The 27,098-nt window shown below is 42.0% G+C and overlaps 1 protein-coding gene across 5 annotated transcripts; it reads right to left on the bottom strand.

Moving 5' to 3' along the window:
- Window positions 1–854: 854 nt before the first annotated feature.
- Window positions 855–25,216, bottom strand: KEL (Kell metallo-endopeptidase (Kell blood group)). 5 transcript variants are annotated; one of them, XM_086616811.1, is made up of 19 exons: window positions 24,978–25,216; window positions 24,740–24,906; window positions 18,882–19,020; window positions 17,232–17,435; window positions 16,506–16,630; window positions 15,441–15,587; window positions 14,430–14,492; window positions 13,173–13,361; window positions 12,662–12,807; window positions 11,287–11,410; window positions 10,853–10,963; window positions 10,253–10,351; window positions 9,632–9,709; window positions 9,084–9,187; window positions 8,032–8,142; window positions 7,495–7,566; window positions 7,105–7,279; window positions 6,270–6,365; window positions 855–5,032 (listed from the first exon to the last, which is right to left on the bottom strand). In XM_086616811.1, exons 2-19 carry the CDS (start codon window positions 24,755–24,757, stop codon window positions 4,856–4,858), a joined length of 2,178 nt encoding a protein of 725 aa, XP_086472937.1. In that variant the 5' UTR covers window positions 24,758–24,906; window positions 24,978–25,216; the 3' UTR covers window positions 855–4,855. The 5 variants fall into 5 exon arrangements, with proteins under 5 accessions (XP_086472937.1, XP_009989155.2, XP_086472950.1 ...); XM_009990853.2 differs by having other exon boundaries at window positions 7,105–7,262; window positions 7,499–7,566; XM_086616824.1 differs by lacking the exon at window positions 9,632–9,709 and having other exon boundaries at window positions 7,105–7,262; window positions 7,499–7,566.
- Window positions 25,217–27,098: the final 1,882 nt, after the last annotated feature.

Below are 27,098 nucleotides of genomic sequence, written 5' to 3'. Positions count from 1 at the left end.
CCATAATCATGAGGCAGGATCAAAGCCAAGCTGGGAATAAAAGTCAGCAAGCTAGGGTCAGGATCAGATCCAAAGAAAGAAACCAGGGTCAGACACAGTTCCATGACTGCCAGGCAAGTCCATAGTGATAAGCCATCCTCAACATCAAACCAGGAAGTCAATTTGTAGGTTAAGATCCAGAATAACCGGTCCATGGCCAGTCACAGCTGTGATGGAGCTGGAGCTAGAGCTAATTATACTTGCAACAGATCACAAATGGAGACTGGAGACCCAGGCCTGGGCTTAAATGAAGCTCCTGGATCCATGAGCAGAGGATGGGTGTGAAAGCACCAGCTGAGGCTGATAAGGGCCATTAAGGCCTATTATTGCAGTCATGGCCCTGAAAAGATAAAAGAATTAATCTGGGATGACTCTTACAATGGAAAAGTACAGGAAAGGTGAAAAGGAAGAAGATGCTAAAGAAGGAGAGTGAGGAGAAAGTGCTGTTCAGCCTAGAGAAGAGAAGGCTCCAGGGAGATCTTATTGCAGCCTTCCAGTACTTAAAAGGGGGCCTACAGGAAAGCTGGAGAGGGACTTTTTACAAGGGCATGTGGTGATAGGACAAGGGGCAATGGCTTTAAACTGAAAGAGGGGAGATTTCGATTAGATCTAAGGAAGAAATTTTTTCTTCTGAGGGTGGTGAGGCACTGGAACAGGTCGCCCAGAGAAGTTGTGGCTGCCCCATCCCTGGAAGTGTTCCAGGCCAGGCTGGATGAGGCTTTGGGCAACCTGGTATAGTGGAGGGTGTCCCTGCCCATGGCAGGGGGGTTGGAACTAGATGATCTTTGAGGTCCCTTCCAACCCTAACCATTCTATGATTTCTGAAATAAAAGATTTCAAAGGCCTTTTTCAGGCAAGAACTCTTATTCATATAAGTAATGTGCTCATATGAATATTTCATTGCGCTCTGCACTTGTCTTGTCCAGCGTTCTGATACTCGTTTTGGGAGACAGTCACATTTGCCATTGTAGTTACAGTCTTTCTCCTGCCACCTCTCCTACTGGTACTCGATGGGATGTAGTCCCATAGTAAAGTTCTTTGCCCAGAGACTGGTGGTTTCTCAAAACAAAGTCATAAGGAAGCAGACACTTTGTTCCAAACCAAGCTTCCTCAGAGTGTGGTGGAACCAGGAAGCCAGAAGTCCTGTGAGAATCTTAGAGGCAAGAGTTAAAACTTTCTAAGGGGACGATAAATTCTTAGAAGATCCTACCTGCAATAAGAAGCAATGTTCCTAACACCCAGGTCCCTCTAAAAAATCAGGCTACTGCTTGAGAGAGCAATATCTAAACCAACTTAAATTGCCTTGTGGCAAGTCAGTAAACGCTGCCCCTAATTCCTGAAAAAAAACCTGACCGAGTGTGCACTGGAAAAGGCAATGGCTTCTGACCCTGGTTTGCTCTCTTTGGAGATCTGGCACCTTCTCTGAGGTTATCAGTTCCTCTCAACATGACAATAGGTCTCTTTTAAAACAAAAATTAGAGGTTGTGACATGCTGGCCATTCAAGTACTGTTTCCTGGGTAGTGTCTGAGCCATGCTTCTCTTTCCTCTTCCCTCCTTCTGTGTCTTTACTCTACTGGACCCTTTTCTCCTGTCTGTCATGCAGCAATGAAATTGAGGAAGAAAAAGGAGGCATTGTCACTGCACATAGCATACCCAGGAAACGATCAAAGTGCAGCATTTCAGGGAGAACAACTCTTAGAAGCAGAGCCAGCATGGGAAGACAGAAAGCAAGACAGGCAATAGTCAATACAGTGGAGAAATATGTGGGGAAATTTGCCAAATGTATGAGTACTAAAATTAGGGAAGAGAATATCAATGGAAAAAAGACACACTTGTAACAAAAAGATGAGCAAGATGGTGTTAAGGAAAGAAGGGGAAAGAAAAAATCCTGCAAGCGTCAAACCACAGGAGTCCAGATTCCAGTCCCCAGTTCTTCCAGTGCCTTGCTTCTCTGTACTGCATTTCTTCCTGTAAAATAGAGTTAATGATGGTCTCCCCTTCCAGGACGACCACTTACCACCTCGCTGCAATTGCGTGCACTTAGCAAGGCAAAGGGAGAGAAGTTCAGGCCAGGTTTGAGCGTTCACATTCACATACATCAAGGAATCACACCCGGTAATGATGAAGATGCTATGGGGAGGGTGAGCATAGAGGAATATATGCTGAGTGAGGAAGAATGGAAACAAGAAAAGGACAAGGGAAGCAGAGAGTGAGAAGGAGTATGAATAGAAAACTGCTTAGTATGAAGGAGAAAATGGACACACAGCATGGCTGAAATGGAGTTGAAAGCTTTGAAGCAGGGAGAGAAAAAAATGGAGGGAAGCAGAGGTGAAAAGGATCCAAGTATGGCAGAAGACAACAAGAAGCAAGCTCATGTTGTTCCCACACACCCCGTTACAGGCTGGGAGCAGATGGAGGAAACGTTCGTGGCCTCGTCGACAGGGGAAGGAACGGAAGTGATCAGCATGGTGCAGCACGAGGACTCACAGAGGCTGAGGAATTCAGCGGTGAAGGATCTGCTGTTGGATCTGGCTCTTTTCCTGAGCACTGGCAGCGTTGTGTTCTTTATTTTATGCGTGACATAAAGCATCAGATAATTTCTGTGGTCATGGATGATAACAATTTGAACATCTCCCTGTGTTTCATGATCACCTACTAGGCAGCATGGCTTCTCTTCACCAACCATATCCCAGGGAACTTGCAACACTGAGGACCAGGGCAGGAATTTTGAGCACGTATTGAACGTGTTTCCTTGAGAAACACCATAACTTCTCAGTCCCAGACTCATGCACTTTTCTTCTAAGCCAGACCTCCCTTCTTGCACTTTCCATATGTTCTTTGTGTGAAAACATCATAGTAACAAACGAGAATTGATTCAACTCACCAACTTCAAGGGTGACCCTGTCTTTTAAAAAACCAGAATATTCATAAATTCATCATACATTGTTAAGAATAAGAAAAAATTGCATATTCCAGGGAACCGTCCCCCCCATAGACTTAACAAGATAGATACAAGAAAAGATAAAGATTCCTCAAAATGTAGACTGTCAATAGCTTTTGCCTTTTCTGTACATTATAAACAAAGAAGCCAAGTAGTCTCAGTACACTGAAATAATTTCTATATTACACACAAGGTCTGGTTCAATGTCAATCCCTATTAGCATCTGAAAGAAAGACAGTCTGGAAAAGGCTGCTGGGACAAAATTGATTAAACAACTGGAGGAAGAGTGTACAGTAAATGGTAAAGATAAGCACAAGCCCAGTTTTGTTATTTTTTTACGATGAATAAAGAAATCAATTTTTTTTCCATTATTATTTATTACTCATGAAGTTCAGCTAAGAACTCCAGTCGTGCTGGGCACAGTGCAAATACAGGACAAAGAAAGAGGCCTGATCACAAAAAGTCTGCAAAGTAATTTTTTTTTCTCTGAAGCAAACACTTTATTAATATTTTAGTTAATCAATGAAAACAAAATCTCTGAACAGTCTGTTCTCGGGAAATATTTTGCTGCGTTGGTTAGTTCTTGGAAAGGATTAACAGAGTCATTAGGATTTTCACAATTTTTACAATGCTTACGTTGATAAGAGATGTTTCCACTTGTCATCGTCTATTTCACAACCAATCCCCAGGCAGCCAATATAATAAGTAAAATAAAAATACTCCCATAATCAAGAACAGTTTGAAGATTATGCAAAAGGTAGGAGTATTTTGCATACTTATTAACTTTGGTAAATTTTAGAACATTGGTATAAATTTTCTAGTTATCAGAACCTGAAACTGATGTAATTATTAGATTGCTTTTGAGAATGTGCTTTAAGCTCTTCTGCTGCTACCCTAAAATATATTATTTCTTACTCTTTTTTTCCTCTAAAGTAAATTAATATCTAAAATTCGATTTCAAGTAGAAAGTAAAATCCTACAGCAGCTCTACTCCTCTCTATGGATGGTAAATATTTACAAATGTAGGGATGAAACAACCAAGTTCAGGATCCAGAGAAGTTCTTGACATTCTAATTGTTCAGTCTTCAGAGACTTCTGGAAACCCTTGTGACTGTCCCATATTCCACCCTCAACCATAACCTCAACCCTAAATGGAGACTAAAAAAAAAAAGAGAATCTTGTTGAAAACGAAAGAAAGAAGATAATGTGTTCTCAGCTCCCAAACCCCCTCCCACCCATGGGGATGCTTTCCTCTTTCGTCTTTTGTCTCTTAGGAGTTTTGTTGACGAAACAAAAACAGAACAGGGAAGGCCTCCAGTAACCTTCATTACTAAGTGACTTCTCTTTCAGCCTAGACGCTGGGGCTACTGAGTCCTTCCTACTATCCATCTCCATTTGTTGGCAGAAGAAGAGGATTCTTGCCTCTCTGGTAACTTATGTGTGTGGTTTGAACAGTAACCCATAGTCTTAGAGCTCCAGCTTATTGCCCTGTCCATTCAACACGACCACAAGGCTGCTGGAGCACGCAGGGAAATGCACTGAACAGGACTAAGAATGTAAGTCCTGTTTGCAAGTCCTCAGAAGTTGTTGCCTACTAGAGACTGGCTACTCATCTTGCTACCTTGAGACTTGCTAAACTCTAGAGTTATTGCATCTGGGATAGTGTGCTGAGAGCAGTAGGAGACTCTCTTCCCCTAAGAGCTCCATTTAAGAATTTTGCTACCATCAACTGCTGAGGAAAAGATAAGAAGAAAAGGAAGTTAGAGAGTGGATAAGAGCACCACGTCACCCTAGGGGCCCTGAGAAGATGGCCATACTTTCATAGGTCTTCCTCTCCCTGGGGTCATCTCTCTCTTCCTCCTTTTCCATGCAGATTACCAGATGTGGCACTTGTTGTCGGGGTTCATTGGGGATCCTCTGGAACAGTGGAAGTGCTTCGCAAAGTCCTGGCTGTTGCTGACAGGCCCACAGACACGAAGTGGCAAAGGACTGTGCGGATCTGTGTTCATGGAAGACTGTAGTTTCTCAGGATCCTGGTGTCCACACATTGCCTGAAAGGAAGCAAAATAGGAAAGTCCATTTGGCTGGAAGTCCTAATGTGAACAAGACTTGAGGTTCCTCATACCTCTGCTGCTGGAATAAACAAGGAAACACACTTACATAGGTGCCAACAATGTTCAGATCTTTCCCTTTTTTACCACAATTTCTGACTCTTTTCCCTTTCCCTAAACTTCTTTGTCCCAGTTTCACCATCTGCTCTTTTTCTATGCTGTGTAGTCCAGAACACAGGGAATTTAGACCACCTTGGAGTTTAGGCTCATCAACCTTGGACTCCATCTAAAATAACAGTATAGATGTGGTCTCAGTGTCTAGATTCAGCTTCTTGAGCAAAAGCAGTGAATGCTCATCAAGAAAGGAGAGGACTTACACAACATCCAGTTACTGCTCAAGACATTGGAGGGAAGATTACATGACTTTAATGGTGTTAAACGGGAAATCCAAGTCTTCACTCTCGTGATTTCAGTCTCTATTCATTGACAAATGATGCAGTAGCTGCTACATAGCCTCTGAAAGGCAAATCTTGCCACCAAGACCCAACAATCTGTGATTTCAGAAAGGCTTTTCTACACGCTGCTCTGACCTAATCCAATACATGCACAAAACTTTTCCCTTTGCACGATTACAGCGACTTATAAGCATGAGACTTCTCCAAGCACAAAAATCTAACGATCTGTCACGAGGAACTCAACAGCACAACTTTGCACAAATCCTTAGGCCAGGTTCCCACAGCAATCTTGAACCATATGTGCATGTTCTTCTAGTTCTTCATCTCTAAATAACATTCTAAACTTTTTTTTCACTATCGATCACTCAGAATGACATGACATCCAGTTATTCACTGTGATAGGAAGGAGGGGATGGAGAGATAAGTGACTTTTCCAGTACAATTCCACTTTCCAAAAAAAAAAGTACTCAGAAGCTGGCAATGAAGCGTGCTTTCCCTGACACAACTTGTCTGCTACAACTTCATTTTGGCAGATTTCAGAGCTTTTTAAAAGATGCATTTACAGGCAGGCCTTTTGTTAGCTTTGAGATCTATAACAGGTTGAAGGCCCTATATGTGAATTTTAGCTTTCTAAATAAGATTCCGGATCTCCCAGAAACATCGGTCACTCCCAGTTGTGTGAAAAGAGGAAGAAGTGATTGAAAATTGAGGAAGACAAACTCTAATAATGTGGAAGACAACGGAAAGTGAGAGAGACACGTGACTAGCCTAGAATTCATTACATGAGCAAAACTGAGGTAGAAAAGCTGGTCCTGCGAAAGTCCAATCTTAGGTAAGTCCTTCTCTTCTTTGTGCTTTTTCAGCCAATTCTTGTAGGCCTGTAGGAAAGAGAAAATTTATAATAAAAAAACGTCCTTCAGGTAGTGTCCCAAAACCATGTCTTCTATCAATGAAATGCATTGATCTAATATATATATAATAAATTCTCAAGTTTTTCACTCTCTCTCCTCACTATGAGGATCCCTGCTGCTGGCCATGCACTTTGTAACTCTAAGATGAGAGAAGAACAACGCAACTCCTTTGCTCCCCATTTCAGACACAACCACACACACTTGTCGTAAGAGATGTGGTGACTGCACTATGAAAGAATGAAAATTGCTTTCAAAGAAAGTCACAAATATTCGAACAAAAATTCAAAGACTTTCTACCTCCCAGCATTCTTCGTGCAAGAATGTGACAAGTGCCATCTGAGACCTAGAGACCTCAGAGCACTCTGAACTCAGTAGTTAATTAAACTGCTGAAATACTGCATGAGTTAAAAAAAAATCATATAACACGCTTTTGTATGCGTGACATAAATGGGGAAGTAAAGAAATGCCCACCCCAGATCTGGTGAAGGGAAGAAGTGGTCTTACATGGACTTAGTGAGATTTGTGAGGAACCTATGTCTGGAATAGCAGAGGACATGCAGGACACATGCTGCACTGGCACAGGGGTGCAAGAAATCTGCATCCGGAGTGGCACGTAGGAGAGGGATGGAGCAGAGAAATCTTGTGACGTGGCAGTTGAGTTGTGTGATGAGAGTATGAGATCAGAGAAGAAAGTAGACTATGATACCTGGTAAGCGATGGCAAGCCCTCCAGTGTCAGCTGTATTCTCCAGCAGTGTGGAAGTACCATTGACATTAAAGCCATAGCTTTCATACTGTTCAACCAAGCAGTCTATAGATTTCTGTAGTGCGTTCTTGTTGCATGTAGGACATCCCCCAGGCAGCACTGTGAGGAAAAAAATCCTAGAAAGTAAAGGCATTTCTGGCATTCACCTGTATTCCTCACATCAATTACTGAGTCTTCTTAGTAGTCAGCATGGCATGGAACAGGTTTTCCTTAGCTTCATCTACCTTAATAATATATTTATACATTGATATAGGGACCAGGATTTAAGATCTCCTGAAAGAAAGTTCAACTGGGGACCTAGAAGAGTAACCAAAGACGCCACAGCTGGTACCCACCATAACCATAGAATGCATGAAGAAGTTCATGCGCCATGAAGACCCCGATGGCTCCAAAGTTCACAGCACTGGAAAATAAACATGAAAAGAAAGCTTTTGAAAAGAAAAAGAGGCCAGGTGAACATTCTGAGCACAACTGCGGGCTGCCCAGGAACATTCTACTCTGAGAGAAGAACACAGAAGCTTTTTATGGATTGTCTCTCAGATCTGGTACTTTGTAAAAATGCAAATACAAGTGTAAATTACTCAACCAATGCTTAAAATTGTCCTATGGGCTTGCATTAAAGTATTTGTAGCTAATAAGCCATCATAATAATGAAGTCTGTGAATGAGATCCTGCCTTCATTAACTCTAATGACATGTATTGTTGTTGAGATATGGCTTTAGAAAAAGCTGGTTTTCCCTACTTCACTGTGTCTTTCTGGGATGCAATAAGAAAAAGAGGACAAAGACAGACCCATTAAGATTCTTCCTGGAAACATGGTGCAGCCAAGGGACTACATTAAGCTTCCAAATATGCAGCCACATCATACCTGGGAAACTCCATGTGGAAAAAAGGGCTGCGGAACATGCCAGCAGGAAAGACCACCATGTGGTGCCTTATGGAGTAGTATGAATGCACAGCCCAGGGGGATACGTGCCAGCTAGAAGCAGAAAAAGAGAAATGAGAGAATGTATTAACTTCCTATCTCATACCTTGCTTCTCTCCTCCACTGAGCTTGCAAAAACAGTCTGCTCAGTAGAACTGTTCATACGACAGCAGCAAATGATGATTTCTTTCACCTTATCTCGAGTTAGAGGTGTTTGAAATAAAGCTGCACTGGTTTACCAGTCAGAGCTAGTAGCTTAGCTTTCATACACATTAAGGGATTCATCCTCACAACTCCCCTGTCAGACAAGTCATGATTAGCGACCTCCCATGAAGTCCTGCATGGAATATTCTTCAGGTGGTGCAAGGTCTCAAGCATGCCTGTCAATGCTGCCTGCCACCCTGTGTCCTGCTTTTGAGGTGACCCTGCCAGCATCCGTGTCATCACAGCGCTTTGCTGTTTGCTTTGCTGCTAAGTCCAGGAGAACCACCTATCCCTCTTACTCAGGGGTGCGTGGGCAAAAAAGGTTCTTTTTTCAGGGGTCTGGGGCTCCTTCCACAACGGTGGGGTTTTTTGGCAGCATGAGCTCAGCTTGAATACAAGACAGGCTGCCAGATTCAAGGCTTTTTTAAGCAGGATGCAGCAATGTAGCCTTGCAATTGAAGAAGGACAACAGCATCTTGTCTTGCTTTAGAAGTATTGCTGGCAGGTCAAGAGAGGTGATTATGACCCTCTGTTGAGGACTACTGAGACCACATCTGGAAGGAATGTGTCCAGCTCTGTTTTCCCCCATCCCCACCTGCCCTCTCCATCCTTCCCCAGTAAAAGAGAGGTGTAGGCATAAAATTGTACACAGTCCTGAGTGACCTGCTCCAGCTGATCCTGCTTTGAGCAGGAGAGTTGGACTAGGTGATCTCCACAGGTCCCTTCCAACCTCAGCCAGTCCATGAGTGTGTGATTCTGTTGCATTTTTCAGATCAATATCTGACACTTACTTATCCTGTGGGTGATGCTGAAGGAGTTTCAAGTAGGAATTTTCCCTCAGTACTTTCAAGCAAGCCACCACGTTGAGGAAAAAAGTGTCTTCATTTATCTCCAACTGAGGGAAGAGACAGGTAATATGACTGTCATAAGGCATAAGCAAGGAACGAATTGGACACTATGAGAAAAAGAAAAGTCCCATGATTCAAAAACGGGTTCATCAAAAGACAAACCAATGGAATACTTGTGGATTTTTCTCTCCCAGTTCTAAAGACCTTCGGTTTAAGATATGATGGGAATGTCACCTGCAAGCTGAACAGAACATACAAGCAGGTCACAACCAATCTCTATCAGGCCTGCCACTCTAAAAAGGAGACAGCATAGGCAACAATCTAGAAGCCATAGAGAAAGGTTCTCTGGGCCTGTACATTCTCAGAAAATGAACAGTAGGAAATGTTCATTGCTCAAGAGGTCATTGCCTCTTTTAGAAGCAGACAAGACAGCGGTTGATACAGGAAAACTGCCAATAATGAGGCAGGCATGTTTACATTATATAGCTCACATTCTGGTATTCCAGGTTCACTTTGGCAGTCTGGAGTATGTGAGCTGGATAGCCAATCTCCACTTGTAGTTTGGAAACCTAAAATCATAATAAACAAACAAACGAACAAAAAGAAACACGACCAGTAAGAGGCTTTACCTTCTAGAAGCCCTTTTAAAACTCTGTTTCTAAACAACCTAAACATGATCTGTGAATCAGCCCTTCAAAATGACAGCTACTCTGCTTGAACAAGACATCTTCTCCTGCTACTCTGCTTTCTTAACTCAAAAACCTGAGGCCTGATGTTGTTCCACTCTTCTTTTTCTTTATAGCATTGGTTTCTGGTATTCAGCTTTCGAGTTTTTAATCTCTCTAGGTGTATAAAATTGAACTGTGCCTCAAACCAACTAATTCAGAGTATTCATGCACAAACTGAGCCTCTCTATGCCTACACATCAAGGTACCATCATACATGCATGGTGGCACTCGTAAAACCACCTGCAATTTTCAGTGTCTATAAGGCATCTATTTAAGATCGTGTGCCTGTAGAAGCAGGTAAGAATACGTGAAGGTGCAGGCCCCTTCTGTTCCTTCTCCAAAGCCTTCAGGGAAAGGAAGGCCTCTGTAACTTTTAGCACGCACCAAGACTTTAGCCTCTTGGCGAGTCTGTTCATCCATCCACTCTAACTGATCCAGTTGGCCATAGAGGGCATCTTGGATCTCAGAGAACATCTGCTCAACCTGCAATAGAGAAGAGGCAGCACAGTCAGAAGTGCAGAAAAACCTTGTTCAGGTTAAGCTACCATCTTCCCATTTTCCAACATTTCAACCACAGAAAAATTGGGGAAAAATTCCTCTTCTTGTAATAAAAGAGGAATCAGTTTCTACAATGATTTGGGCTTAAGTTGTTTGGCATCCAGTGGTTCCTCACAGAGCTCACCATTCTCTCTCACACTTCTTTTCATCTTGCCTCTCAAGGTAACTAGGAGGGAAACATAATCCTTTTTCATTCAGTCGGAATGGACCAAATGATTGCCTCACTTCTTGAGTGAAATGAAAATTCCGTATCGACAAATATTTTGTGCTGGAACTCTCTTTCCGAAGTTATGACAATCTGAGTCTCTCCTTCACAAAATTGTGAACACATGATTTTGCTGCCTTGATGTGGTCTTAAGTTGATATGTCAAAAAGGAAAGAGATGAAGCTGAGCTCTACTTGGGGGTTAAGAAGATGAATACCTACAAGTTTCTTGGTCTGCTGAGGAAAAATTTCTTGCACAATCATCTGCCCCAGAACTGGCTCAAAGAAAGAGCTGGTATCAGTCAAGCACTTCCTCCAGCGCTCAGCTGGGATCTGTAAGAAGAGAAAAGAAATAGAGACACGTGAGAGTGAGGACAAGGAGATAAGAAGACAGATATGCTAGCTAAGAAAGGTGATCATCTATTGTTCCCTATCCCATGATACACTGCACTTAGCTCTCAAAAGTTTTGTGTGCCATGTCTACTCCTACATTTATCTGAGAAAAAGGAAGCATTTAATGGTCTATAGAGAGTAGTTTTCCTCCCCAAATCTAAGAAACTCCATCCAGACAAGGTATCAAGGGAACATCCAGAAGATGTGTCCTAGGCTATTCAGCTGCTGGGGAGGCTGAAGAAGATGGTTAAAGGCTAACTCACCATTTCAGATCCTGTTTTTCCATAAAGAATCTTAGATAGCTCCAGGCGTGCATCTTGGAATTGACTGTCAAGGGCTGGGGACAGATTCCCAACCAGACAAACAATCATATAAATGTGAAGGACCCTGTAGGAAAACGACACTTAAAAATACTGAAGATTGAAGGCTGGTCACTATAAACACCAACAGGTGGCAAGTGTCAGAGGAATAATTTGAGGCAGGGGAACTCCAGTGACCTGAGCAATGACAACAAAGTACTCGGAATGGACTACACCTGGGGCTATCAAAGGAGGATGACTTGACATGAGTCAACCAAAGAAACTCTCTCCCCAGAACACCGTGAAGGCTCAAGGGGTAGTTGCCTGCTGGGGCACAGAACTTCCTTTACAGGAAGAAGGAGAAAGAGCATTTTCAGGACTGGGTGAAATTTATTATAGAATATTCTGAGGGATCTGTGGGATTCTGCAAGACTTATTGTGGGATGTTTATGGGAAGGACCAAAGGCAGGGAAAGGGAAGGGTTGTGGAGAATTGAGGGGAAACACGCGTGGGAAAATGGAGAAGAAAAGAGGTAAGAGGGAATGGTTGAGTGTAAACTTGTGGCTTGCCAGGATGTCTGTCTGATTGAGCCCTGCACATGGTCTCTAGAATCTGTCCTATCTTGTTAAATGCTCTTCTTAAATAACAATCTGCTGTCTGTGTGTGGGGATGGGACTGGGCAGTGGAAAGGCAAGGAGTCTGAGAGCTGGCTATTGGAGAGACTGGCAGTTTGGGCCAGCTACTGGAGACATCTGCTTGTATACACATATTGGTAACAGGAAGAGACCAGAGTTCCAACAACCAAAGTAGGGCTGCAAGACTCAGAGGCTCATATATCCAGGTGCCAGCAGCTGGGGACACCAGGGGATCTGAGGCCAGCTTCTGGACAGACTAGATATCTAAGACCAGCTACTGGAATGATCCATTATTGTGTGTGTACATAGATATATTTCACTAGTATAGACCAACTCCAATCAGCTGGAGAAGAGGAACAGGATTAGGCTGTCCGAGCTGTTCGTGTTTGAGTGCTGTGGGTGGGTGGGTGCCAGTAAAGGCACTGTGTTCCATCTCTGTTGATCTGTGTGACATATATATAGACATATATATATAGATATAATTATATGTACGTACATACATGGTGAGTTCATGTGCAAGCCTACTGGGAATATACGCTGAGCCTTAGTACTGGCTAAACCTGTGGATATAGAGCCACAGCAGCCTGGCAATTGTTGGGCTACTGGGTTCAGCAGCCTCTAACACTGACCTCTTGAATTCATGGTATCTGAAGTTAATATTTCTTGAGGCATGAACAGCCACAACCATAGATACTGACTCCTACCTTTGCTTGTGCCATTGTTCGATGAGTTGTGACATGTTTTTCAAGTAATCCATGTCATGCACTGCAATTGGCTGAGAGAGGTTCATTGGCATAGGATGGAAGACAGCCTGGAGACATGACAGCCAGTCAATAGCAGGTGCCTTTTCCTACAAGGAAAACAATGCTGAACTCTAAATCTAAATTGGCTGATGAGAAATAATAGGGAAACTGGGATACTGTCTCTAATACTGTTAAAGGATACTTTCAACAAGTTAGACTCTTTTTATGATGTGAGTATTGATTATAGTAGAAAAGAAGAATTGACTTTTTAAAAATTGCATTAGCACTGGGGAGGGGAGAGTTGTGGGCCTGACTGCTGTCAATAAAAGACCATAAATTAACAGGTTATTTAAATCTCAACAGACTCCAAGTGTAAGCTGCAAGGGAATGGCATGAGTGTCTCATGCCTCTTTGGATCCGGATCTTCAGAAAGTGAATGTCACCTGTAGTTGTGTTGCTAAGGCACAGATACCTGCAGCTCCCCAATGGTAGTGCGAAAGAACAGCATCCCCCTCTGCCGTCTTTCCTGCAGCGGGGTGACAGCTCGCTGGAGGTTAGAGATGAAGGACAAGGTAAGGGAAAAGGAATCAGGTGGACCATCCTGTGGCCCTCCAAGTAGGCTCCCCAGTTTCTTCAAATATGAGAGATACACGCGGAGAACCTGCAATACCGAGCATATGATGAGTGGGAGAAACACGAGTGAAAATTAGTTGCCCCATCCATTCATCTATCCATCCAGCCAGCCAGCCATCCATCTTGAACATATAAGCTTCAATCTTTTGAAACCATTCATTCATTCATAGATTTCTAGGTTGGAAAAGACCTTAGAGATCATCGAGTCCAACCATCCCTAATCCCCATTAAACCATATCCTCAAGTAGATCATCCACCACTGCAGCCCTGTCCCTAAAACTCTCTTCTTCACTGCAACATCCTTTTGCAATTCTTCATGTGGAATACAGTTTGCCAACTACAGCTCCCCACTCAGTGAAGAACACTGAATTCCCAAAATGTTATTTTTGTCCCAGCTTACAATTATATTAAATATCAGGATCATTTTAGAGATGTAGGCCTGCTATCTCTAGAGCCAAAGCAGAGAGATGTAGTGATATAATGAGCCACTGTTCTTGCTGGAGAGAAAATGCCAGCTTCTTGCTTCTGTGTTCATGAGGCATCGAACTAATGCTTGTGATGGGTAGACAGGCTTATTTTTTGGAGGACTTTTCTGAAAGAGTCGGATTGAGAAACTGAAATCAACTCAGTTTTTGTAAAGCTCAGAGAAATGACAGAGCTGTGATGAAATTAACTTTGTTGCAATAACTCCCAAGGTTAAAGAGCTTGTTTCTCCAGCTTAGGTTAAAACTACCCCAATATACACATTTTAAGTCATAAAGCCTTACTTTGGACAAGAACACTTCTTTCAAACACTCACTCAAGCTGAAACCTAGAGGGAAGTCGAGTTCATATAACTCAGCAAACAGAAATTGAAACCGTAACATTCTGTTTCTACACTAGAAGCTTTAAATCTGGCATCTAAAAATGGGTTATATTTTACAGACTATCTTTTCGGAAAAGTAGAGATTTTTGTAAATAATTCCTTCTGGAGACATTTTCAGAGGTCACTGACCGTAACCCATGGAAACAGACCACTCTGAACCAGGAGGCAATTCAATGAGATCCCTACACCAAATCGCTATTTTCTACCTTCCTTCAGCCTCTGATATGTTACCTCAGGATATTTTTTCTCTTTGAATGTACTCTCAGGTGGCATCTCAAACTCAGGATGGTCAATCTGCAAAAAGGAGTAAAGGAAAAACATCTCGCTATTTCCAGAAACACTGGAAATGTGAGGATATGCTCAACAGCTTTGTTAATTTCTATGTCACAGAATTTGAAATGTTAATTTACTTTTGGAAATGCTTGCCAAGTAGTTTTTGTCATCTATCATATTCTGCAGCTCAATTACAAGCTCATTGCAAATCTGTGGTGACTGATATACAAATATAAACCATATTGTTAAATATTTCTGCACGGTGTGCTGGTTTTGACTGGGATAGAGTCAAATCTCTTCATAGTAGCTGACATGGGACTATGTTTTGGATTTGTCAGGAAAACAGTGTTGACAACAAAAGGATGTTTTAGCTATTGCTGAGCAGTGTTTACACAGCTTCAAGACCTCTTCTGCTCCTCATACCACCCACCAGCGAGTAGGCTGCAGGTGCACAAGAAGTTGGGAGGGGACACAGCTTGGACAGTTGACCCCAACGACCAAAGGGATATTTCATACCATATGACATCATACTCAACAATAAAAGTGGGAGTGAAGGAGGCTGGTAAGGGCTGTCATTGCTTGGGATCTGGCTGGGCAGTAGTCAACTGATGGTAAGCAATTGGGGTCTTTTTGCATCACTTATTTTTTTCTTTAAAAAAAAAAATTAAACTGTCCATTGTTGTACTAGCCATATCCTGTGAACATAAGAACCAGACTCTTCCACGATGAAGTACAGTCTACACTGTCAAGCAGAAATGACCAAGTAAGCAATTTATTCTTCCTCGTCTGCTCAATTTCCAGAAATAAGTGCTTTTTATGTAATAAATCAGTAAGCTTACTGAAATTTAGGAAAACTTTCTTCAGAGAAGAACAGAGGTTTAAGTTGAGCAAGCCTGGGTCTCACAGACCATGTATCTGACTCTTTATTCCCAGTGCTTCCTGAGAATGTTCTTTCTTTAGTCCACTCACCTGAATAATATTGGTCTTGACGTCAGAAGGAGTAGGTCCCACATAGACTCTGAAAAAGGGAAAGGTGCTGTATCTGCCCATGAGAGTCTGAAGAGTTTCATTAAAATCTTTTGCTTTCCCCACACCTGTGATATTCCATCCACCGACCTAGACAGGGAGAGAGACAGCATGACAGCAGGTGAGGAAAACACTTGTTTGATCCATGTTTACAAAATCTTTGTTTCACTCCTATCAGCTCAGTCATTAGGACAACTGAGAAGCGCCAAAGCAAATAGCAACAGGGAAACCCATGAAGATTTCTACGTATCCTGTTGGCTTTAAAATGACCTCTCCCTTTCTCTTAAGCAAAGCCATGAACTGGAAAATGACACAGAGAAAAGGAATGATAATTATCAACAGCACAAGGTGTATGGAAAAAAGCAGGAGAAGGAAAGAGGTCTCATTTTTCTAAAGCCATCCAGAAGAACAACCAGGGATCAGGGATTACAAGTCCCACCTCCCTGACAAGCAGATTCATGGGTGGGTCTGAAGCCACTGTTCCTTTTGCTGGAAGATTCTGCATTGTCCTTGGAGACAGGGCATAAATGCCCCTTGCTGGCAGAAAGATGTACAACCCTCCCTGGCACTCAGAGGAGTCTCCCAAAATGGGAAGAGAAGCATTTTCCCCTTTAAACAGGCTCTGCTGAAGCCTGGAGCAGTGGATGGCCATCAGATGTTAGACACAAAAATTTCACCCATTCTGCCAAGATGCTCCCTGATCTTTAAGTTGGATCCTATTGAACTGAGCTTCTGAGATTAAAAGTGATCTCTTTTTCAGTCTTGGTTGTAGTAATATGTAAGGTCATGAGGCAAGATTCAGGTACCTGATGTTAGAAAATCAAATCTTGAAACGACATTTAAAGCTAGATTTATCACTTAGAAGTTGTGCTGTGAACTAGGAGCTTATTTCAGGGCCACATGTTAGCAAAATTCCATCATGTAGCACTATATGACCCTAAATTCACACTTTCCTTTTCCCTGCAGGAATTATCTTCTGGAGGGAGAGGAAATTGCACAAACATTCACCTGATTTAGGAGGTCCTCCAATGGTTGACTTCCTTGGGATTCTATCTGTTGGGTATTCATGCAGGAGCGATAGAACTGGATTGCTTTCTCCTTAGCTGAGCCTCTTATCCCAAACTGTGAGCCCTCTGAGGAAAAAAAAAAAAAAAAGATGAAAAACTATAAAAGTGGGGGAAAAAAAATGTTGGGGCAGTATTACAGCAGAGAAAGGTTGTAATAAAATATTACACTGCACTTTGGTTCAGCACTGTTTAGTAAATACATCCACACTTCCCACAGTCACTCAAAGCAAGAGACCTTCTAGTGCCACGACTCTTCCTGAGGCCAAATATGTGAGTTTCTTGGCATGGAAACAGGAGCACAACAGGAAGGTGGTGCATATCTAGGCTTCAGTCCCACATGGGGTCAGGATACATGACCAGAGTGCACATTCAGACAAGCACAACTAAAATGGTCTCCTTTCACCAGGCAACAGGAAAATGGTTTGGGTTGCTGTCAGAATTTTCAAGTGTGACTTTCACCTGTTACACTTGTCAAGGGGAACTAAAATGTTTTAAATGCTGCTATTGTAATATGACATCCTCAAGAATAAATCTGTACCTGTAATGACAGAAGAACAAAGAGACTGGACCCAGTTCCTGTTAGGAATGATTGTGCTCTCAGTTATCAGTATTCTCAGCTCTGACTAAGGAAGATGTTGAAAGTAACACACCAATCATCTGTCCCTACCTAAAAGCCTTTTCAGGATCAACTGGTTTTCTTCCAACAACACATCAAATACATTTAGTGATTCTTCTGTGGTTCTGCTTGAGTGTTTGCCTTCCCATCTGCCACAGGCATATTTGTAGAAATCCTCACAGGGGTCTACAGTGTCATTCCTAGAATTCAGGAGTCTGGCCAACAGTGTAAGACCCAGCTCGGCATCACAGGATCCTGGGCAGGAAGTAAATAGGAGAGAACTGAGCAGTGACAGTGGAGAGCGAGAAAAACTCCAGACAAAAAAAAAAAAAAAAAAAAAAAAAAAAAAAAGTATGGGTTATCTGTGGGACATTTCCCCTGAAATATTTATTTCTGGTACAACCTCCTTTGCATGCAGAGTGTTGAATTCCTTCTAAGTTTTTTGCTCAATATGGAACAAAGTGTGTTTTGTCTTTCACTTCCCAGGAAGATTGCCTTTGCACTTTAAAAGGGAGATTCTTTAAATAAAGAACAGGTAATCAGTCCAGAGGTAGTGTCCTGGACATACTAGTTCATACTATCTAGGCAGTCACAGGTTAGATTATTCTGCCTTCTCAGTGTATTTTCTCTAAATCAGCCAAACTCAGCCAAATGATAAACAAGAAGCAACTGATGGTGTCAACATATGAAGTGAAAGAAAGATACTGCACAGAAAAATGAAGGAGATAAGTTTAAAATGTGGAGGGAGATGTTCAAGGATGAGAAAATTTCTCAGCAATGACATTTGTTAAAACAGGACAAAGACTTTCTAGTACATCTTGCTTTGATCTAAAACTCGCTTTATCTAGCTGCTGCGAATCACTGGGCAAGTATTCTCGTTTTGGTTCAGTGTCTTGTATTGACACCAGATCAGACCAATTAGTTACTGAAATAAGCCACTTGTAAAACAAAGCAAGACTTTCCATACTATGGTTTCAACAGTTGGCATGGGAGGAGGTAGGCAGAGTGGAAACAAACAAGATCTAAACTCACAGTTTTCCCTTGGTCTCTATAGTGAATGGTCTCCCAACACGTAACAGGAGTGAAAGAGAAATGCTAGATGAAGAGTTAATAATGTTTATTTTGGAGCAGGGAACATCTGCATCCACCAATATAAACACACCTTCAGTACTAAGCATTCTATACGCATAAACATTTACATGGACCATTCTGGAGATAATTTAGCAAATTTGAAAGGCAAATTAGCATTTCTGGTCTACGCTCACAGCTTCCCCATTAGCAAGAGACTATGACTTTTCTTTCTACACTTTGACTGCACTGGTCTGTGCTAGAAAACTAGGACTAGACATATTAAGTCAGAAATGGAAAGACGGAGAAGGAGCTCCAAATCTCAGATTCAGTCCCGTTTCCTGGAGGCGACTACAGTCAGAGCACGACACGATAATGAGATGCAATCTCACATAATAATGCTCTCCCTCAAAACTGGGCCCAGAGATATTAAATGGCAGGCAGAGGAGGAGGACAGGTGCAGGGATCTCTCTACCTTTTTTACAACTGGTGTTAACGGTTCTTTGAGATTCTGAAAGTCTGAGTCTTAACACAGATGCTAAGCCTAATATACAATGGAGGCAGACAGGAGAGAAAGGGGTCTTACAAATGGGGTGGATGAGGAAGCAGGGAAAAGGATATCCCATGTTATACCTAGACCACAAGTCATGATGAAGTAGGCGATAAGCAGCGTAAAGCCAAGGAGAGTACTGAGAAGTGTACACAGGAGTAGGCTCTTCCGCTGAAGGCATCGTTCGTTCTTTGCACCTGTTCTCAGCTCCTGGTCACAGGTCTGAAGAGAGAAAAAGGAGACAAACAGAAAAAATGAAGAAAGAAAAATTCACATTGAAGTTACCACTGGTCATAAACTCTGTCTTCCACCTGATCTACTAGAAAATCACTCACAGGACTAGTGCCAGAACACCAACAATCATCCAAGTCATCTAGGTGATTGTACTCCCAGGGGCTGTCTCACCTCCTTTGTTTCCCTGCCTTTTCCAACTACAGCTGTTGCACAGTGTTATGAATTATGCATCAAAAAGCCAGCTTGCTATGAGGAGGCCTGTCCCTGCATAGTTCCTTCTGTTTTGTGGAATCACCTTGCATATACCTCCTGAAGAAAGCTAGTGAGAGAATGGCTAGGACTGGGGGGCCTGATTCTGCTACAGTCTGGCAACCTGACCACTAATTTCAGATCTCTCCTCAACAAACAGTTTCTGCATCACAGAATCACAGACTCACAGAATCACAGAATGGTTTGGGTTGGAAGGGACCTCAAAGACCATCCAGTTCCAACCCCCCTGCCATGGGCAGGGACACCCTCCACTACACCAGGTTGCTCAAAGCCTCATCCAACCTGGCCTGGAACACTTCCAGGGATGGGGCAGACACAGCTTCTCTGGGCAGCCTGTTCCACTGCCTCACCACCCTCAACGTAAAAAATTTCTTCCTTAGATCTAATCGAAATCTCCCCTCTTTCATCCTAATCCCTCTAGTCCAGTTCAAGCGGGAGAAAGATTTGCCCTATTCTAAAAACTGCAGTAAGCTGTAAGTCACAGAGAAGATCTTACATACAGAGAGGTTTTCTCTCACTTAAATCTAGTTGTGTTCATGAGCTAAGTGTTTCTTTTTAGCCAGTGGAGAAGGCTAGGCACCTTACAAGTAAAGCTTCTATTTCAGACATCTGTCTTAGGATGAGCTGAAGCATCATCCAGAGTTATTTTTTTCTCCATTGACTCCAAAGGAAGCTGGATGACTATGTTAGGATACTGGATGACTATGTTAGGTTAGACTCCTAGTGTCCACCTGGATAAAGTTAGTTAAAATTACATTTACTCTGTGCGTCCACTGCTTCTATCTACTTTGATGTACATAAGACTGGTGAACAGCAGATAACAAGAGCACAGACATGGGAATGAATGCTGATAATATAAGAAAAAGGAAAGAACTGAAAAAATGAACAGTAGAATAACTGAATAATACAGAGTGAGAAAAAGGAGGCAAAAGCAAAAAAAAACCAACCCAACCCAACCCAACCCAACCCAACCCAACCCAAACCAAACCAGAAGATAATGGAAAACCTGGGAGGAAGAGGGATAGAGAAGAAATAGTTGAGTGAGCAAGGAGTAAACTTCATAGGTGTGAAAGCTGATGGAAATGCTACTTGGAGTTTTACATGCCAATGTCAGGGCCTGACCTGCACTGTCCCCACAGCCTCAAGTTAAGCTCCCTGTGCTCAAGCCTGGTTGTCTGATAAAAATAAAATATTTGAGAAAACTTGACAGGCCCTGGGGCCTTGAGAAAAAGTTAGAAGCAGCCTCAGTGGAGGTGCCTGCTTCTTCACTTGGGAGCTGCTTTTTGCAGCTCTCGTGCCTGGTCTCCATCTAAGCTACGCTGCAGCAGCAGCCATGCCTATGGCTGGCCATGTGCCCTGTTGAGCTGGATCCTGACCTTCACCTACAGACTTGATTCTGCAGGTTTGACCTGGGACCTGCCTTGTTGCCATGGACTTGCCTGGCAATCTACACTCTGGGTTGACCCTGGCTACTCTCATCAGACCTGCCTTACTCCCCTCATTCCCACACCATGGGGGTGCACCCCTTGTTGGTAAAGTCATTACTTCTTGCTTGCCTTGTCATGACCCTCAGGTCATCGATTGTCTGCCCTTGCTGCTCCCTTCCGTGCAGCAGCTAAACTGTATTTGTCACCAAGCTCAGTACCTGCCTTCTTCACCACTAAACCAGAAAACATAGATCTTTATAAAAATCACAAGAAGAAATGAAGCAAAATCCTACAAGAATGAAGCCCTTCACAGCATAAACTCCTTCACCTGAGGGAAGGCTAAGGAAATGAATGAGCCTCCTGTTAATCATCTTGCCTGATATACTACGTACAATTCCTGTATGAAAACATCAACAGAACAGGAAACACAGAAAGCTACAGAAAAACAGACCTCATAATTTGATATCTTTCAAATGCGCATTTTGTTCAGTCATTAACAGAAGCCTCTCCAAAGCAAGTGTCAGCTTACTTGACTCATGGAAACTGCTTACAAGGGTTAAATACCTAACTGCTTTCTCACCTTAAAATCCTATTCTCCTGGCTTATTTAGGCAGGATACAGAATAACTAAGCAGAGAGCAAGTACATACAAGTGAATCCTGGCATTAGAAGGTGCTGGATACAGAACATGACCGTACTGGCAAAGTACAGTGTAGGAAATATAAAGGAGGAAATCCAAATTCCTTTCATATGCCTCTGTAGTAAACCACTTTTAACTTTTACTCCTCGAGTAGAGAGTAAGTGCCACAACCTAGCAGTATGAGGTGAGCAAAAAGAACATTTGCTTGGCTGAAAAGGATGAAGAAAAAGTAGTCTTCAACGTGCAAGTCCTCATCTCTCACCACTTAAGAGAGAGTGAATGATTTACATTTACAATGCTCCTGATTTCTCTGTTGCAATAGACCTCTCGTTTTTCACATTGAAAATCTGATCTATTCCTACTCTGAGATATCCATAATTTTGCAATTCTTTGGTCTCGTGTTATCAGAGGACATCTGTTTCTCTCTTTTGAGTATTAAATGGCATGGCTGTGGAGACACTAACAAGAAATTGGTATTTCAAGACTCATTGCAATTTCTACCAAACTTCTGGTTAACAATAGGTCTATATTGAGCCTATACATGATATTCCTTTTGAAATGGAAAATGCACTAAATAATAGATTTTTATTAATCTGTAAAGAACTAGACTATCCCCCTCAAGACTCAAATGTGAAACAACTAGAGAAGTACCTGACTGAGAACAGCATACCCCAAAAAACCAGCACACCCAAAAAGAAGAGACAGGAGAGTGGAAATCGGTTGTGTACCTCTACTTAGAAACTGGATTAAGGTCTGTGTTATGTGAGCCATAAGGATAAAAAGTGTTCTTCAAACACTTCACCTTCCATAAGGAATGTCTTTCTAATCTTGCCTCTGTTACTGGGGCTGGATTTGAGAGGACTTGTGGACCTACATAAACAGAGAAAAAAGAGGAGGGCAATCACACTTAGTTGTCCCTTATATCTTTTTTATGACAACAGCTTAGAGAAATCTAGACAGCCAAATACCTGCTCTGCCAGTACTCTCATAAAGATACTGAACGGAGCAATATCCCTGTGAGATTATCTAGCACGAACTTCACTTTTATGCCACAAACAGACCAAGTGGTTCACAGAACCCAGGCACTGAAATACAGAGCCCTTCCCAATTCAGTGATCCTTGGTCAAGGAAGCGTGGATTTAACTAGATGGAACTGGAGGTGGAATATAAAAACTTCCAGGCCACAGGATGCAGGAATGACGTGGCTTGCAGGAAGCAGAAGCACTTTACTGTGGTAGGTTTTGGGGCTTGGTTGCCTCCTCCAGCATGCTTCATATAAAGAGACATGTGAGTAGGTCGGACAAGCCGGTGGAAAAGGATGAAGAGCCTTTAATCTCTGATGGAGCTTTTCCATATGGGCCTCACTTATCAGTGAGACACAGAATCATAGAATCATAGAATCATAGAATGATTAGGGCTGGAAGGGACCTTCAAAGGTCATCTAGTCCAACCTCCCTGCAAGGAACAGGGATATCTCCAACTAGATCAGGTTGCTCAGGGCCTCGGCCAACCTGGCCTTGAATGTCTCCAGGGATGGAGCATCCACCACCTCTCTGGGCAACCTGTTCCACTGTTCTACAACTCTCATGGTAAAAAATTTTTTCCTAATATCCAATCTGAATCTACCTCCCTCTATTTTAAAACCATTACCCCTTGTCCTATCACAACAGGCCCTCCTGAACAGCCTCTCCCCATCTTTCTTGTGACAAATGAGTATTTGCATGAAGCTGTAGATGAATGTAATTTCCAGTACAGTTTCAGTTCTTTCATGCTCTGCTTTTAAGAACGTTCAAGTCCTCAAATTTAAATGGCTTCACTGTAGCTAAGTGAGATCAAACGCATGCAAAATCCCTAAAAGCTGGCTTCTGATTGTCCTCGATTATAAACTGAATAATTTTGAATTTATGTACCACATGAATCATCCAATTCAAATGCAAGTACGACTTAAGTTGACAGAATCTTGACAGGTACTGTTATCACTAAAAGCAAGAACTGTTTGATGCAACTGAATCAGTCAAAAAAATTAGTTTTCCTTCAGCATTTCCCTCTTTCTGTTTGTGAGCCATCCCTGAATTCTGCAGGGAGATTGAAGCTCCTCTGCCTAATTTTTCCTCATCTTGCATTTTCCCAGTGCTCAGTGCTGTTGCAGAAAAAGAAGTTTCTAACTTTTATGAAAATAAGGTAAATTAAGATAAAGAGATCAAAGGCATGGAGAATTGGAATTATTTTTCATAACTATTTACTAGACAGTTTAGAGGTACTATTTTTCAGCCAGTAGATTATTCAGGAATTACTGACTTGAGCTATTACCCAAATTGTGTTTATCACGTTAGTCATGTGGATGACACGTTTTCAGACTGATGTCCCAAAACTCACAAACTTCAACGTTTTCTTAAATTTATCTTTTGTCAGCAAATCACATAAGCGCATAAATTGAGTGCATTAAACACTATTTGAGAAATAGTATTTTAACCCGTGTTCGAAATAAAGTACCTGCTAACAAGAGGAACTAAACAGAAAGTTTGCTGAATAATATTCTGCACTACTAAAAGTTTGAAGCATAACCATGGCAAATAACTGTATAAAATTACGATTGTTGGCTGATCTTTATCACAAAGTAACATGAGAATGGACAAACAAACCAAACATTTCTGCAAATTCTTCAGCCAGAGAAATGCAGACAAAATGAAGTGACCGTTTGCATCACAGCCACAGCTCTGGCAACACTGAACAGCTCTCGACGTACACGTTTCTTTTTTAATAGTATTTAGTTACATAGAAAACTTTACTTATCTCTATTTTCCTTGAATGTTTTGTACATTTTAGCAACCCTGAGAGAACAGTTCAGTGCAATTTGTCTGTAAATATGCAATTAGCACTCTACTAGTTATTTATGTAAGGCACCAAATCAGGATAAGGACAACACACTACATGACTATCATGTTATTCTCACATTCAGAAAACTATGCCACATTTACCCACAAGTATTTGTGGGGAAAAAAAATTTGCATGTTTCTGCATAAGCACCTTCTTGAAATAATTTGTTGAAAAAATGGAGATATAATAAAAAATGCAAATAACCTTATTATTACTGCTACTTATTGGTCAGTGCATCAAAGGTATCTGAATTATATAGACTCAGAATGGCCATTAGGATGACTAACAGGAAAGGCAAGAACCCCTAAATCCTCACAGCACATCCCACATCATTAATTCTAAGACCTAGATGAACCCCTTCTGGGTACAAACTGTCAAAAACTCAACTGCTCTGGTTTCCTAGGGCAATAAGCAATGTAGCTGTGACGGGAAGAAAAAGAGGGAGGTGCAAGGAAGGTACCTCAGCAGACTGCAAGACAGACCCATTTCCTTACCTCTGGAAGAGTCCTCATCTTCGTCACTCAGCAGGTTTTGCTCCTGTGGTTTCCACAGTTGTCAACTCTGTTTACTTGTTTACTACCAATCTGCTACTAAATTCAGAGAAATTTCTTCTTCCCAGTTTGGTTGATTGCTGTGGAGAGGAGAAAAGAGAGGAACAGCTCTGAAAAAAAAAAAAAAAATCTTAAAGTGGGAGGGAGGGAAATGGATATATTTCTGTAACTCTCCACCCACCTAACACCCCTACTTCTCATAAAACTGTACTTTTTGTTCCCTTCTGCCTCCCTCTGCGACCCATGCGTCTTTCTGTCTCTCGAAGCGCACTGAAATCTTTTCCAACAGAAGTATGTGATTCCCTATCTCTCCCAGCCTCTTCTCAACTATTTGCTGCTTCTTTTCTCTCCAACAGCCTTCCTATCCTGCCCACCCAACGAGCCTGTTTTGGTCTGATATTCTCACTGCTAGTAGCGTGTTTCGACCTGCTGCTCTGGGGCTGGAGTCCTTTGCCTACTGCAAGATAGTGTGGGTTATGGATCCTGGTGCTCCTCCTCCTGCAAAACAAAGGCCAATATGCTGACTTTTTTTGCTCTCTCTCATCTGTAACCAAAAGCCCATTCAAGGGGTGAACACAAATCCACTTCTGATTCTTTTTCTTTTGCATTAAGAGGCGTAAAATAAATAATTCATTACTGATTCTGTTTACAATTGGTTGTTGCATCTCAGGTGATGGCCAGCCTGTGTGTCTTTGCTTCCTAAAGGATGCATATTGGAGAGATTTGGGAGGGAAGGTTCTCTGAGGACTGAAAACCAGGATCACTTCATTGAGACATTAAAAACTGAGTAGTGGACGTTGGGAGTTGAGACCTTCTCAAGTGAAAGCTGGGAGGTGAGAGAGATGGTGAGGACCAGTCTGGTGTCAGCTTCTAAAACAACCAAAACAACCAGAATACCAGGACAGAACTGTTCACCTCCCCACCTTGCTAGCCTCTCAGGAGAGTATGATGTCTTGGTTCACTAATCTGAAGATAATTAGGTATCTGGTCGGTGGTTCAGAGCTTCCAAAATCTTCGATCTCTCTTCTAAAGTCCAAATCTACCTCCCACACAATATAATTTAAATTAAAGCAAGTAGTAAAACCTTGGCTTAAGTATTCAATTCTAAAATGAAACTTGAGAAGACAAAAAAAGCCTTCTGGTCCATATGCCTATGGATTGGAGTTAACACAGTTTCATGAGCCACTATCTTTTAAGCAGATCCTCTGCCTCCTTTTGGTTAAATGTAATTTTACCACATAATTTGACAAAATGTTACATTGACATTGCCACACCATATGGATCATCCCACACACAGACCTTGTGAACTAATCAGGACACAAGTTGGGAAGTATCACAACCTCATTACTAAGTGTTCATAAGATGTTTCTGGAGATGAAAGGCTCATCACTTTCTCAGTGAAGATCATAGGTCTTTGAATCGGTACGTGTTTCAGTGGTGCTGTGATGCTGAGAAAGCTGTCTTGCAAGATCTGGCATGGAAGTAATGTTCCCTCCTCTAAGTCATTGCAGACCATAATAACATCATATACTGGATCTGACAGACACTGCTGCTGGTTTCCATTGGAAGAGTATGCTCCTGAGGAGCATTCTGCTGCAACAGAGTTTGTTAAATAATTCAGTAGGAAAGTTGAACTGTTATGGAGAGAATCAAGTTATTAAAACTTTTATTTATGCCAAAATTCATGTCTCCCTTTAGAGAATTTATTTCACATAGGTGTTTACTCTGTGCTTGTGCTCTGAGATATCCAGGTATGAGACATATTTCATCCAAAATTATACGACCCATGCTTCAAAAAAATCTGTTTGACTGTGGCCATTAGCTGAAGCTGAGTAATTCAGACACTGTAGTTACGTAACTTTTAAAGCAGAGTTTCTTGCATCTGTCACAGTAAGGACAGAGCACGTTTGCACCTGGCAGCAGCAAACTGGGGAAGCACATCTTACATTTTCCACACTTCCAATTGGATATGGAAGTCTTCTTCGGTCTGCCACAGGACAGTGCAACGTCTGTATACGCATTTAAGTCTTGAAAAAGGTCTGCCTTGGAGGGGATTGCATGATGGCAGTGTGCAGTTGGACGTTTTTGTTGAACAGACAGCCTGTAGAGCTTTGGAGATCTTAGCTGGATACGTGAAGTACGTACACAAGACCGTGGTGCTGTGTACGTGCAGCTGTTTTTTCCTGTTAGCACCTAAGTTTCTTTGAAGACGCCTTTATCAACTACCGAAAGCAAAGACAAAAAGTTTCCCTGTAAATTTTTCTAACTTAGAGATGCAAGAAGAGGAGCTGGAGGAGGGTGG

The sequence above is a fragment of the Tauraco erythrolophus genome, chromosome 1 (assembly GCF_009769465.1).
Source record: "Tauraco erythrolophus isolate bTauEry1 chromosome 1, bTauEry1.pri, whole genome shotgun sequence".
NCBI classification, from domain to species: domain Eukaryota; kingdom Metazoa; phylum Chordata; class Aves; order Musophagiformes; family Musophagidae; genus Tauraco; species Tauraco erythrolophus.
Note: the sequence above shows the minus strand (reverse complement) of the source record. Positions and strands in the feature narration are given on the sequence as shown.

What these genes read in the sequence shown, in the direction of transcription:
- KEL (XM_086616811.1), bottom strand. An exon ending in CTCAGCAGACCAAGAAACTT is followed by an intron (nt 10,352 to 10,852) that starts GTAGGTATTCAT and finishes TCTCTATTGCAG; the next exon opens with GTTGAGCAGATGTTCTCTGA. An exon ending in GCATTCTATGGTTATGGTGG is followed by an intron (nt 7,280 to 7,494) that starts GTACCAGCTGTG and finishes TTTACTTTCTAG; the next exon opens with GATTTTTTTCCTCACAGTGC.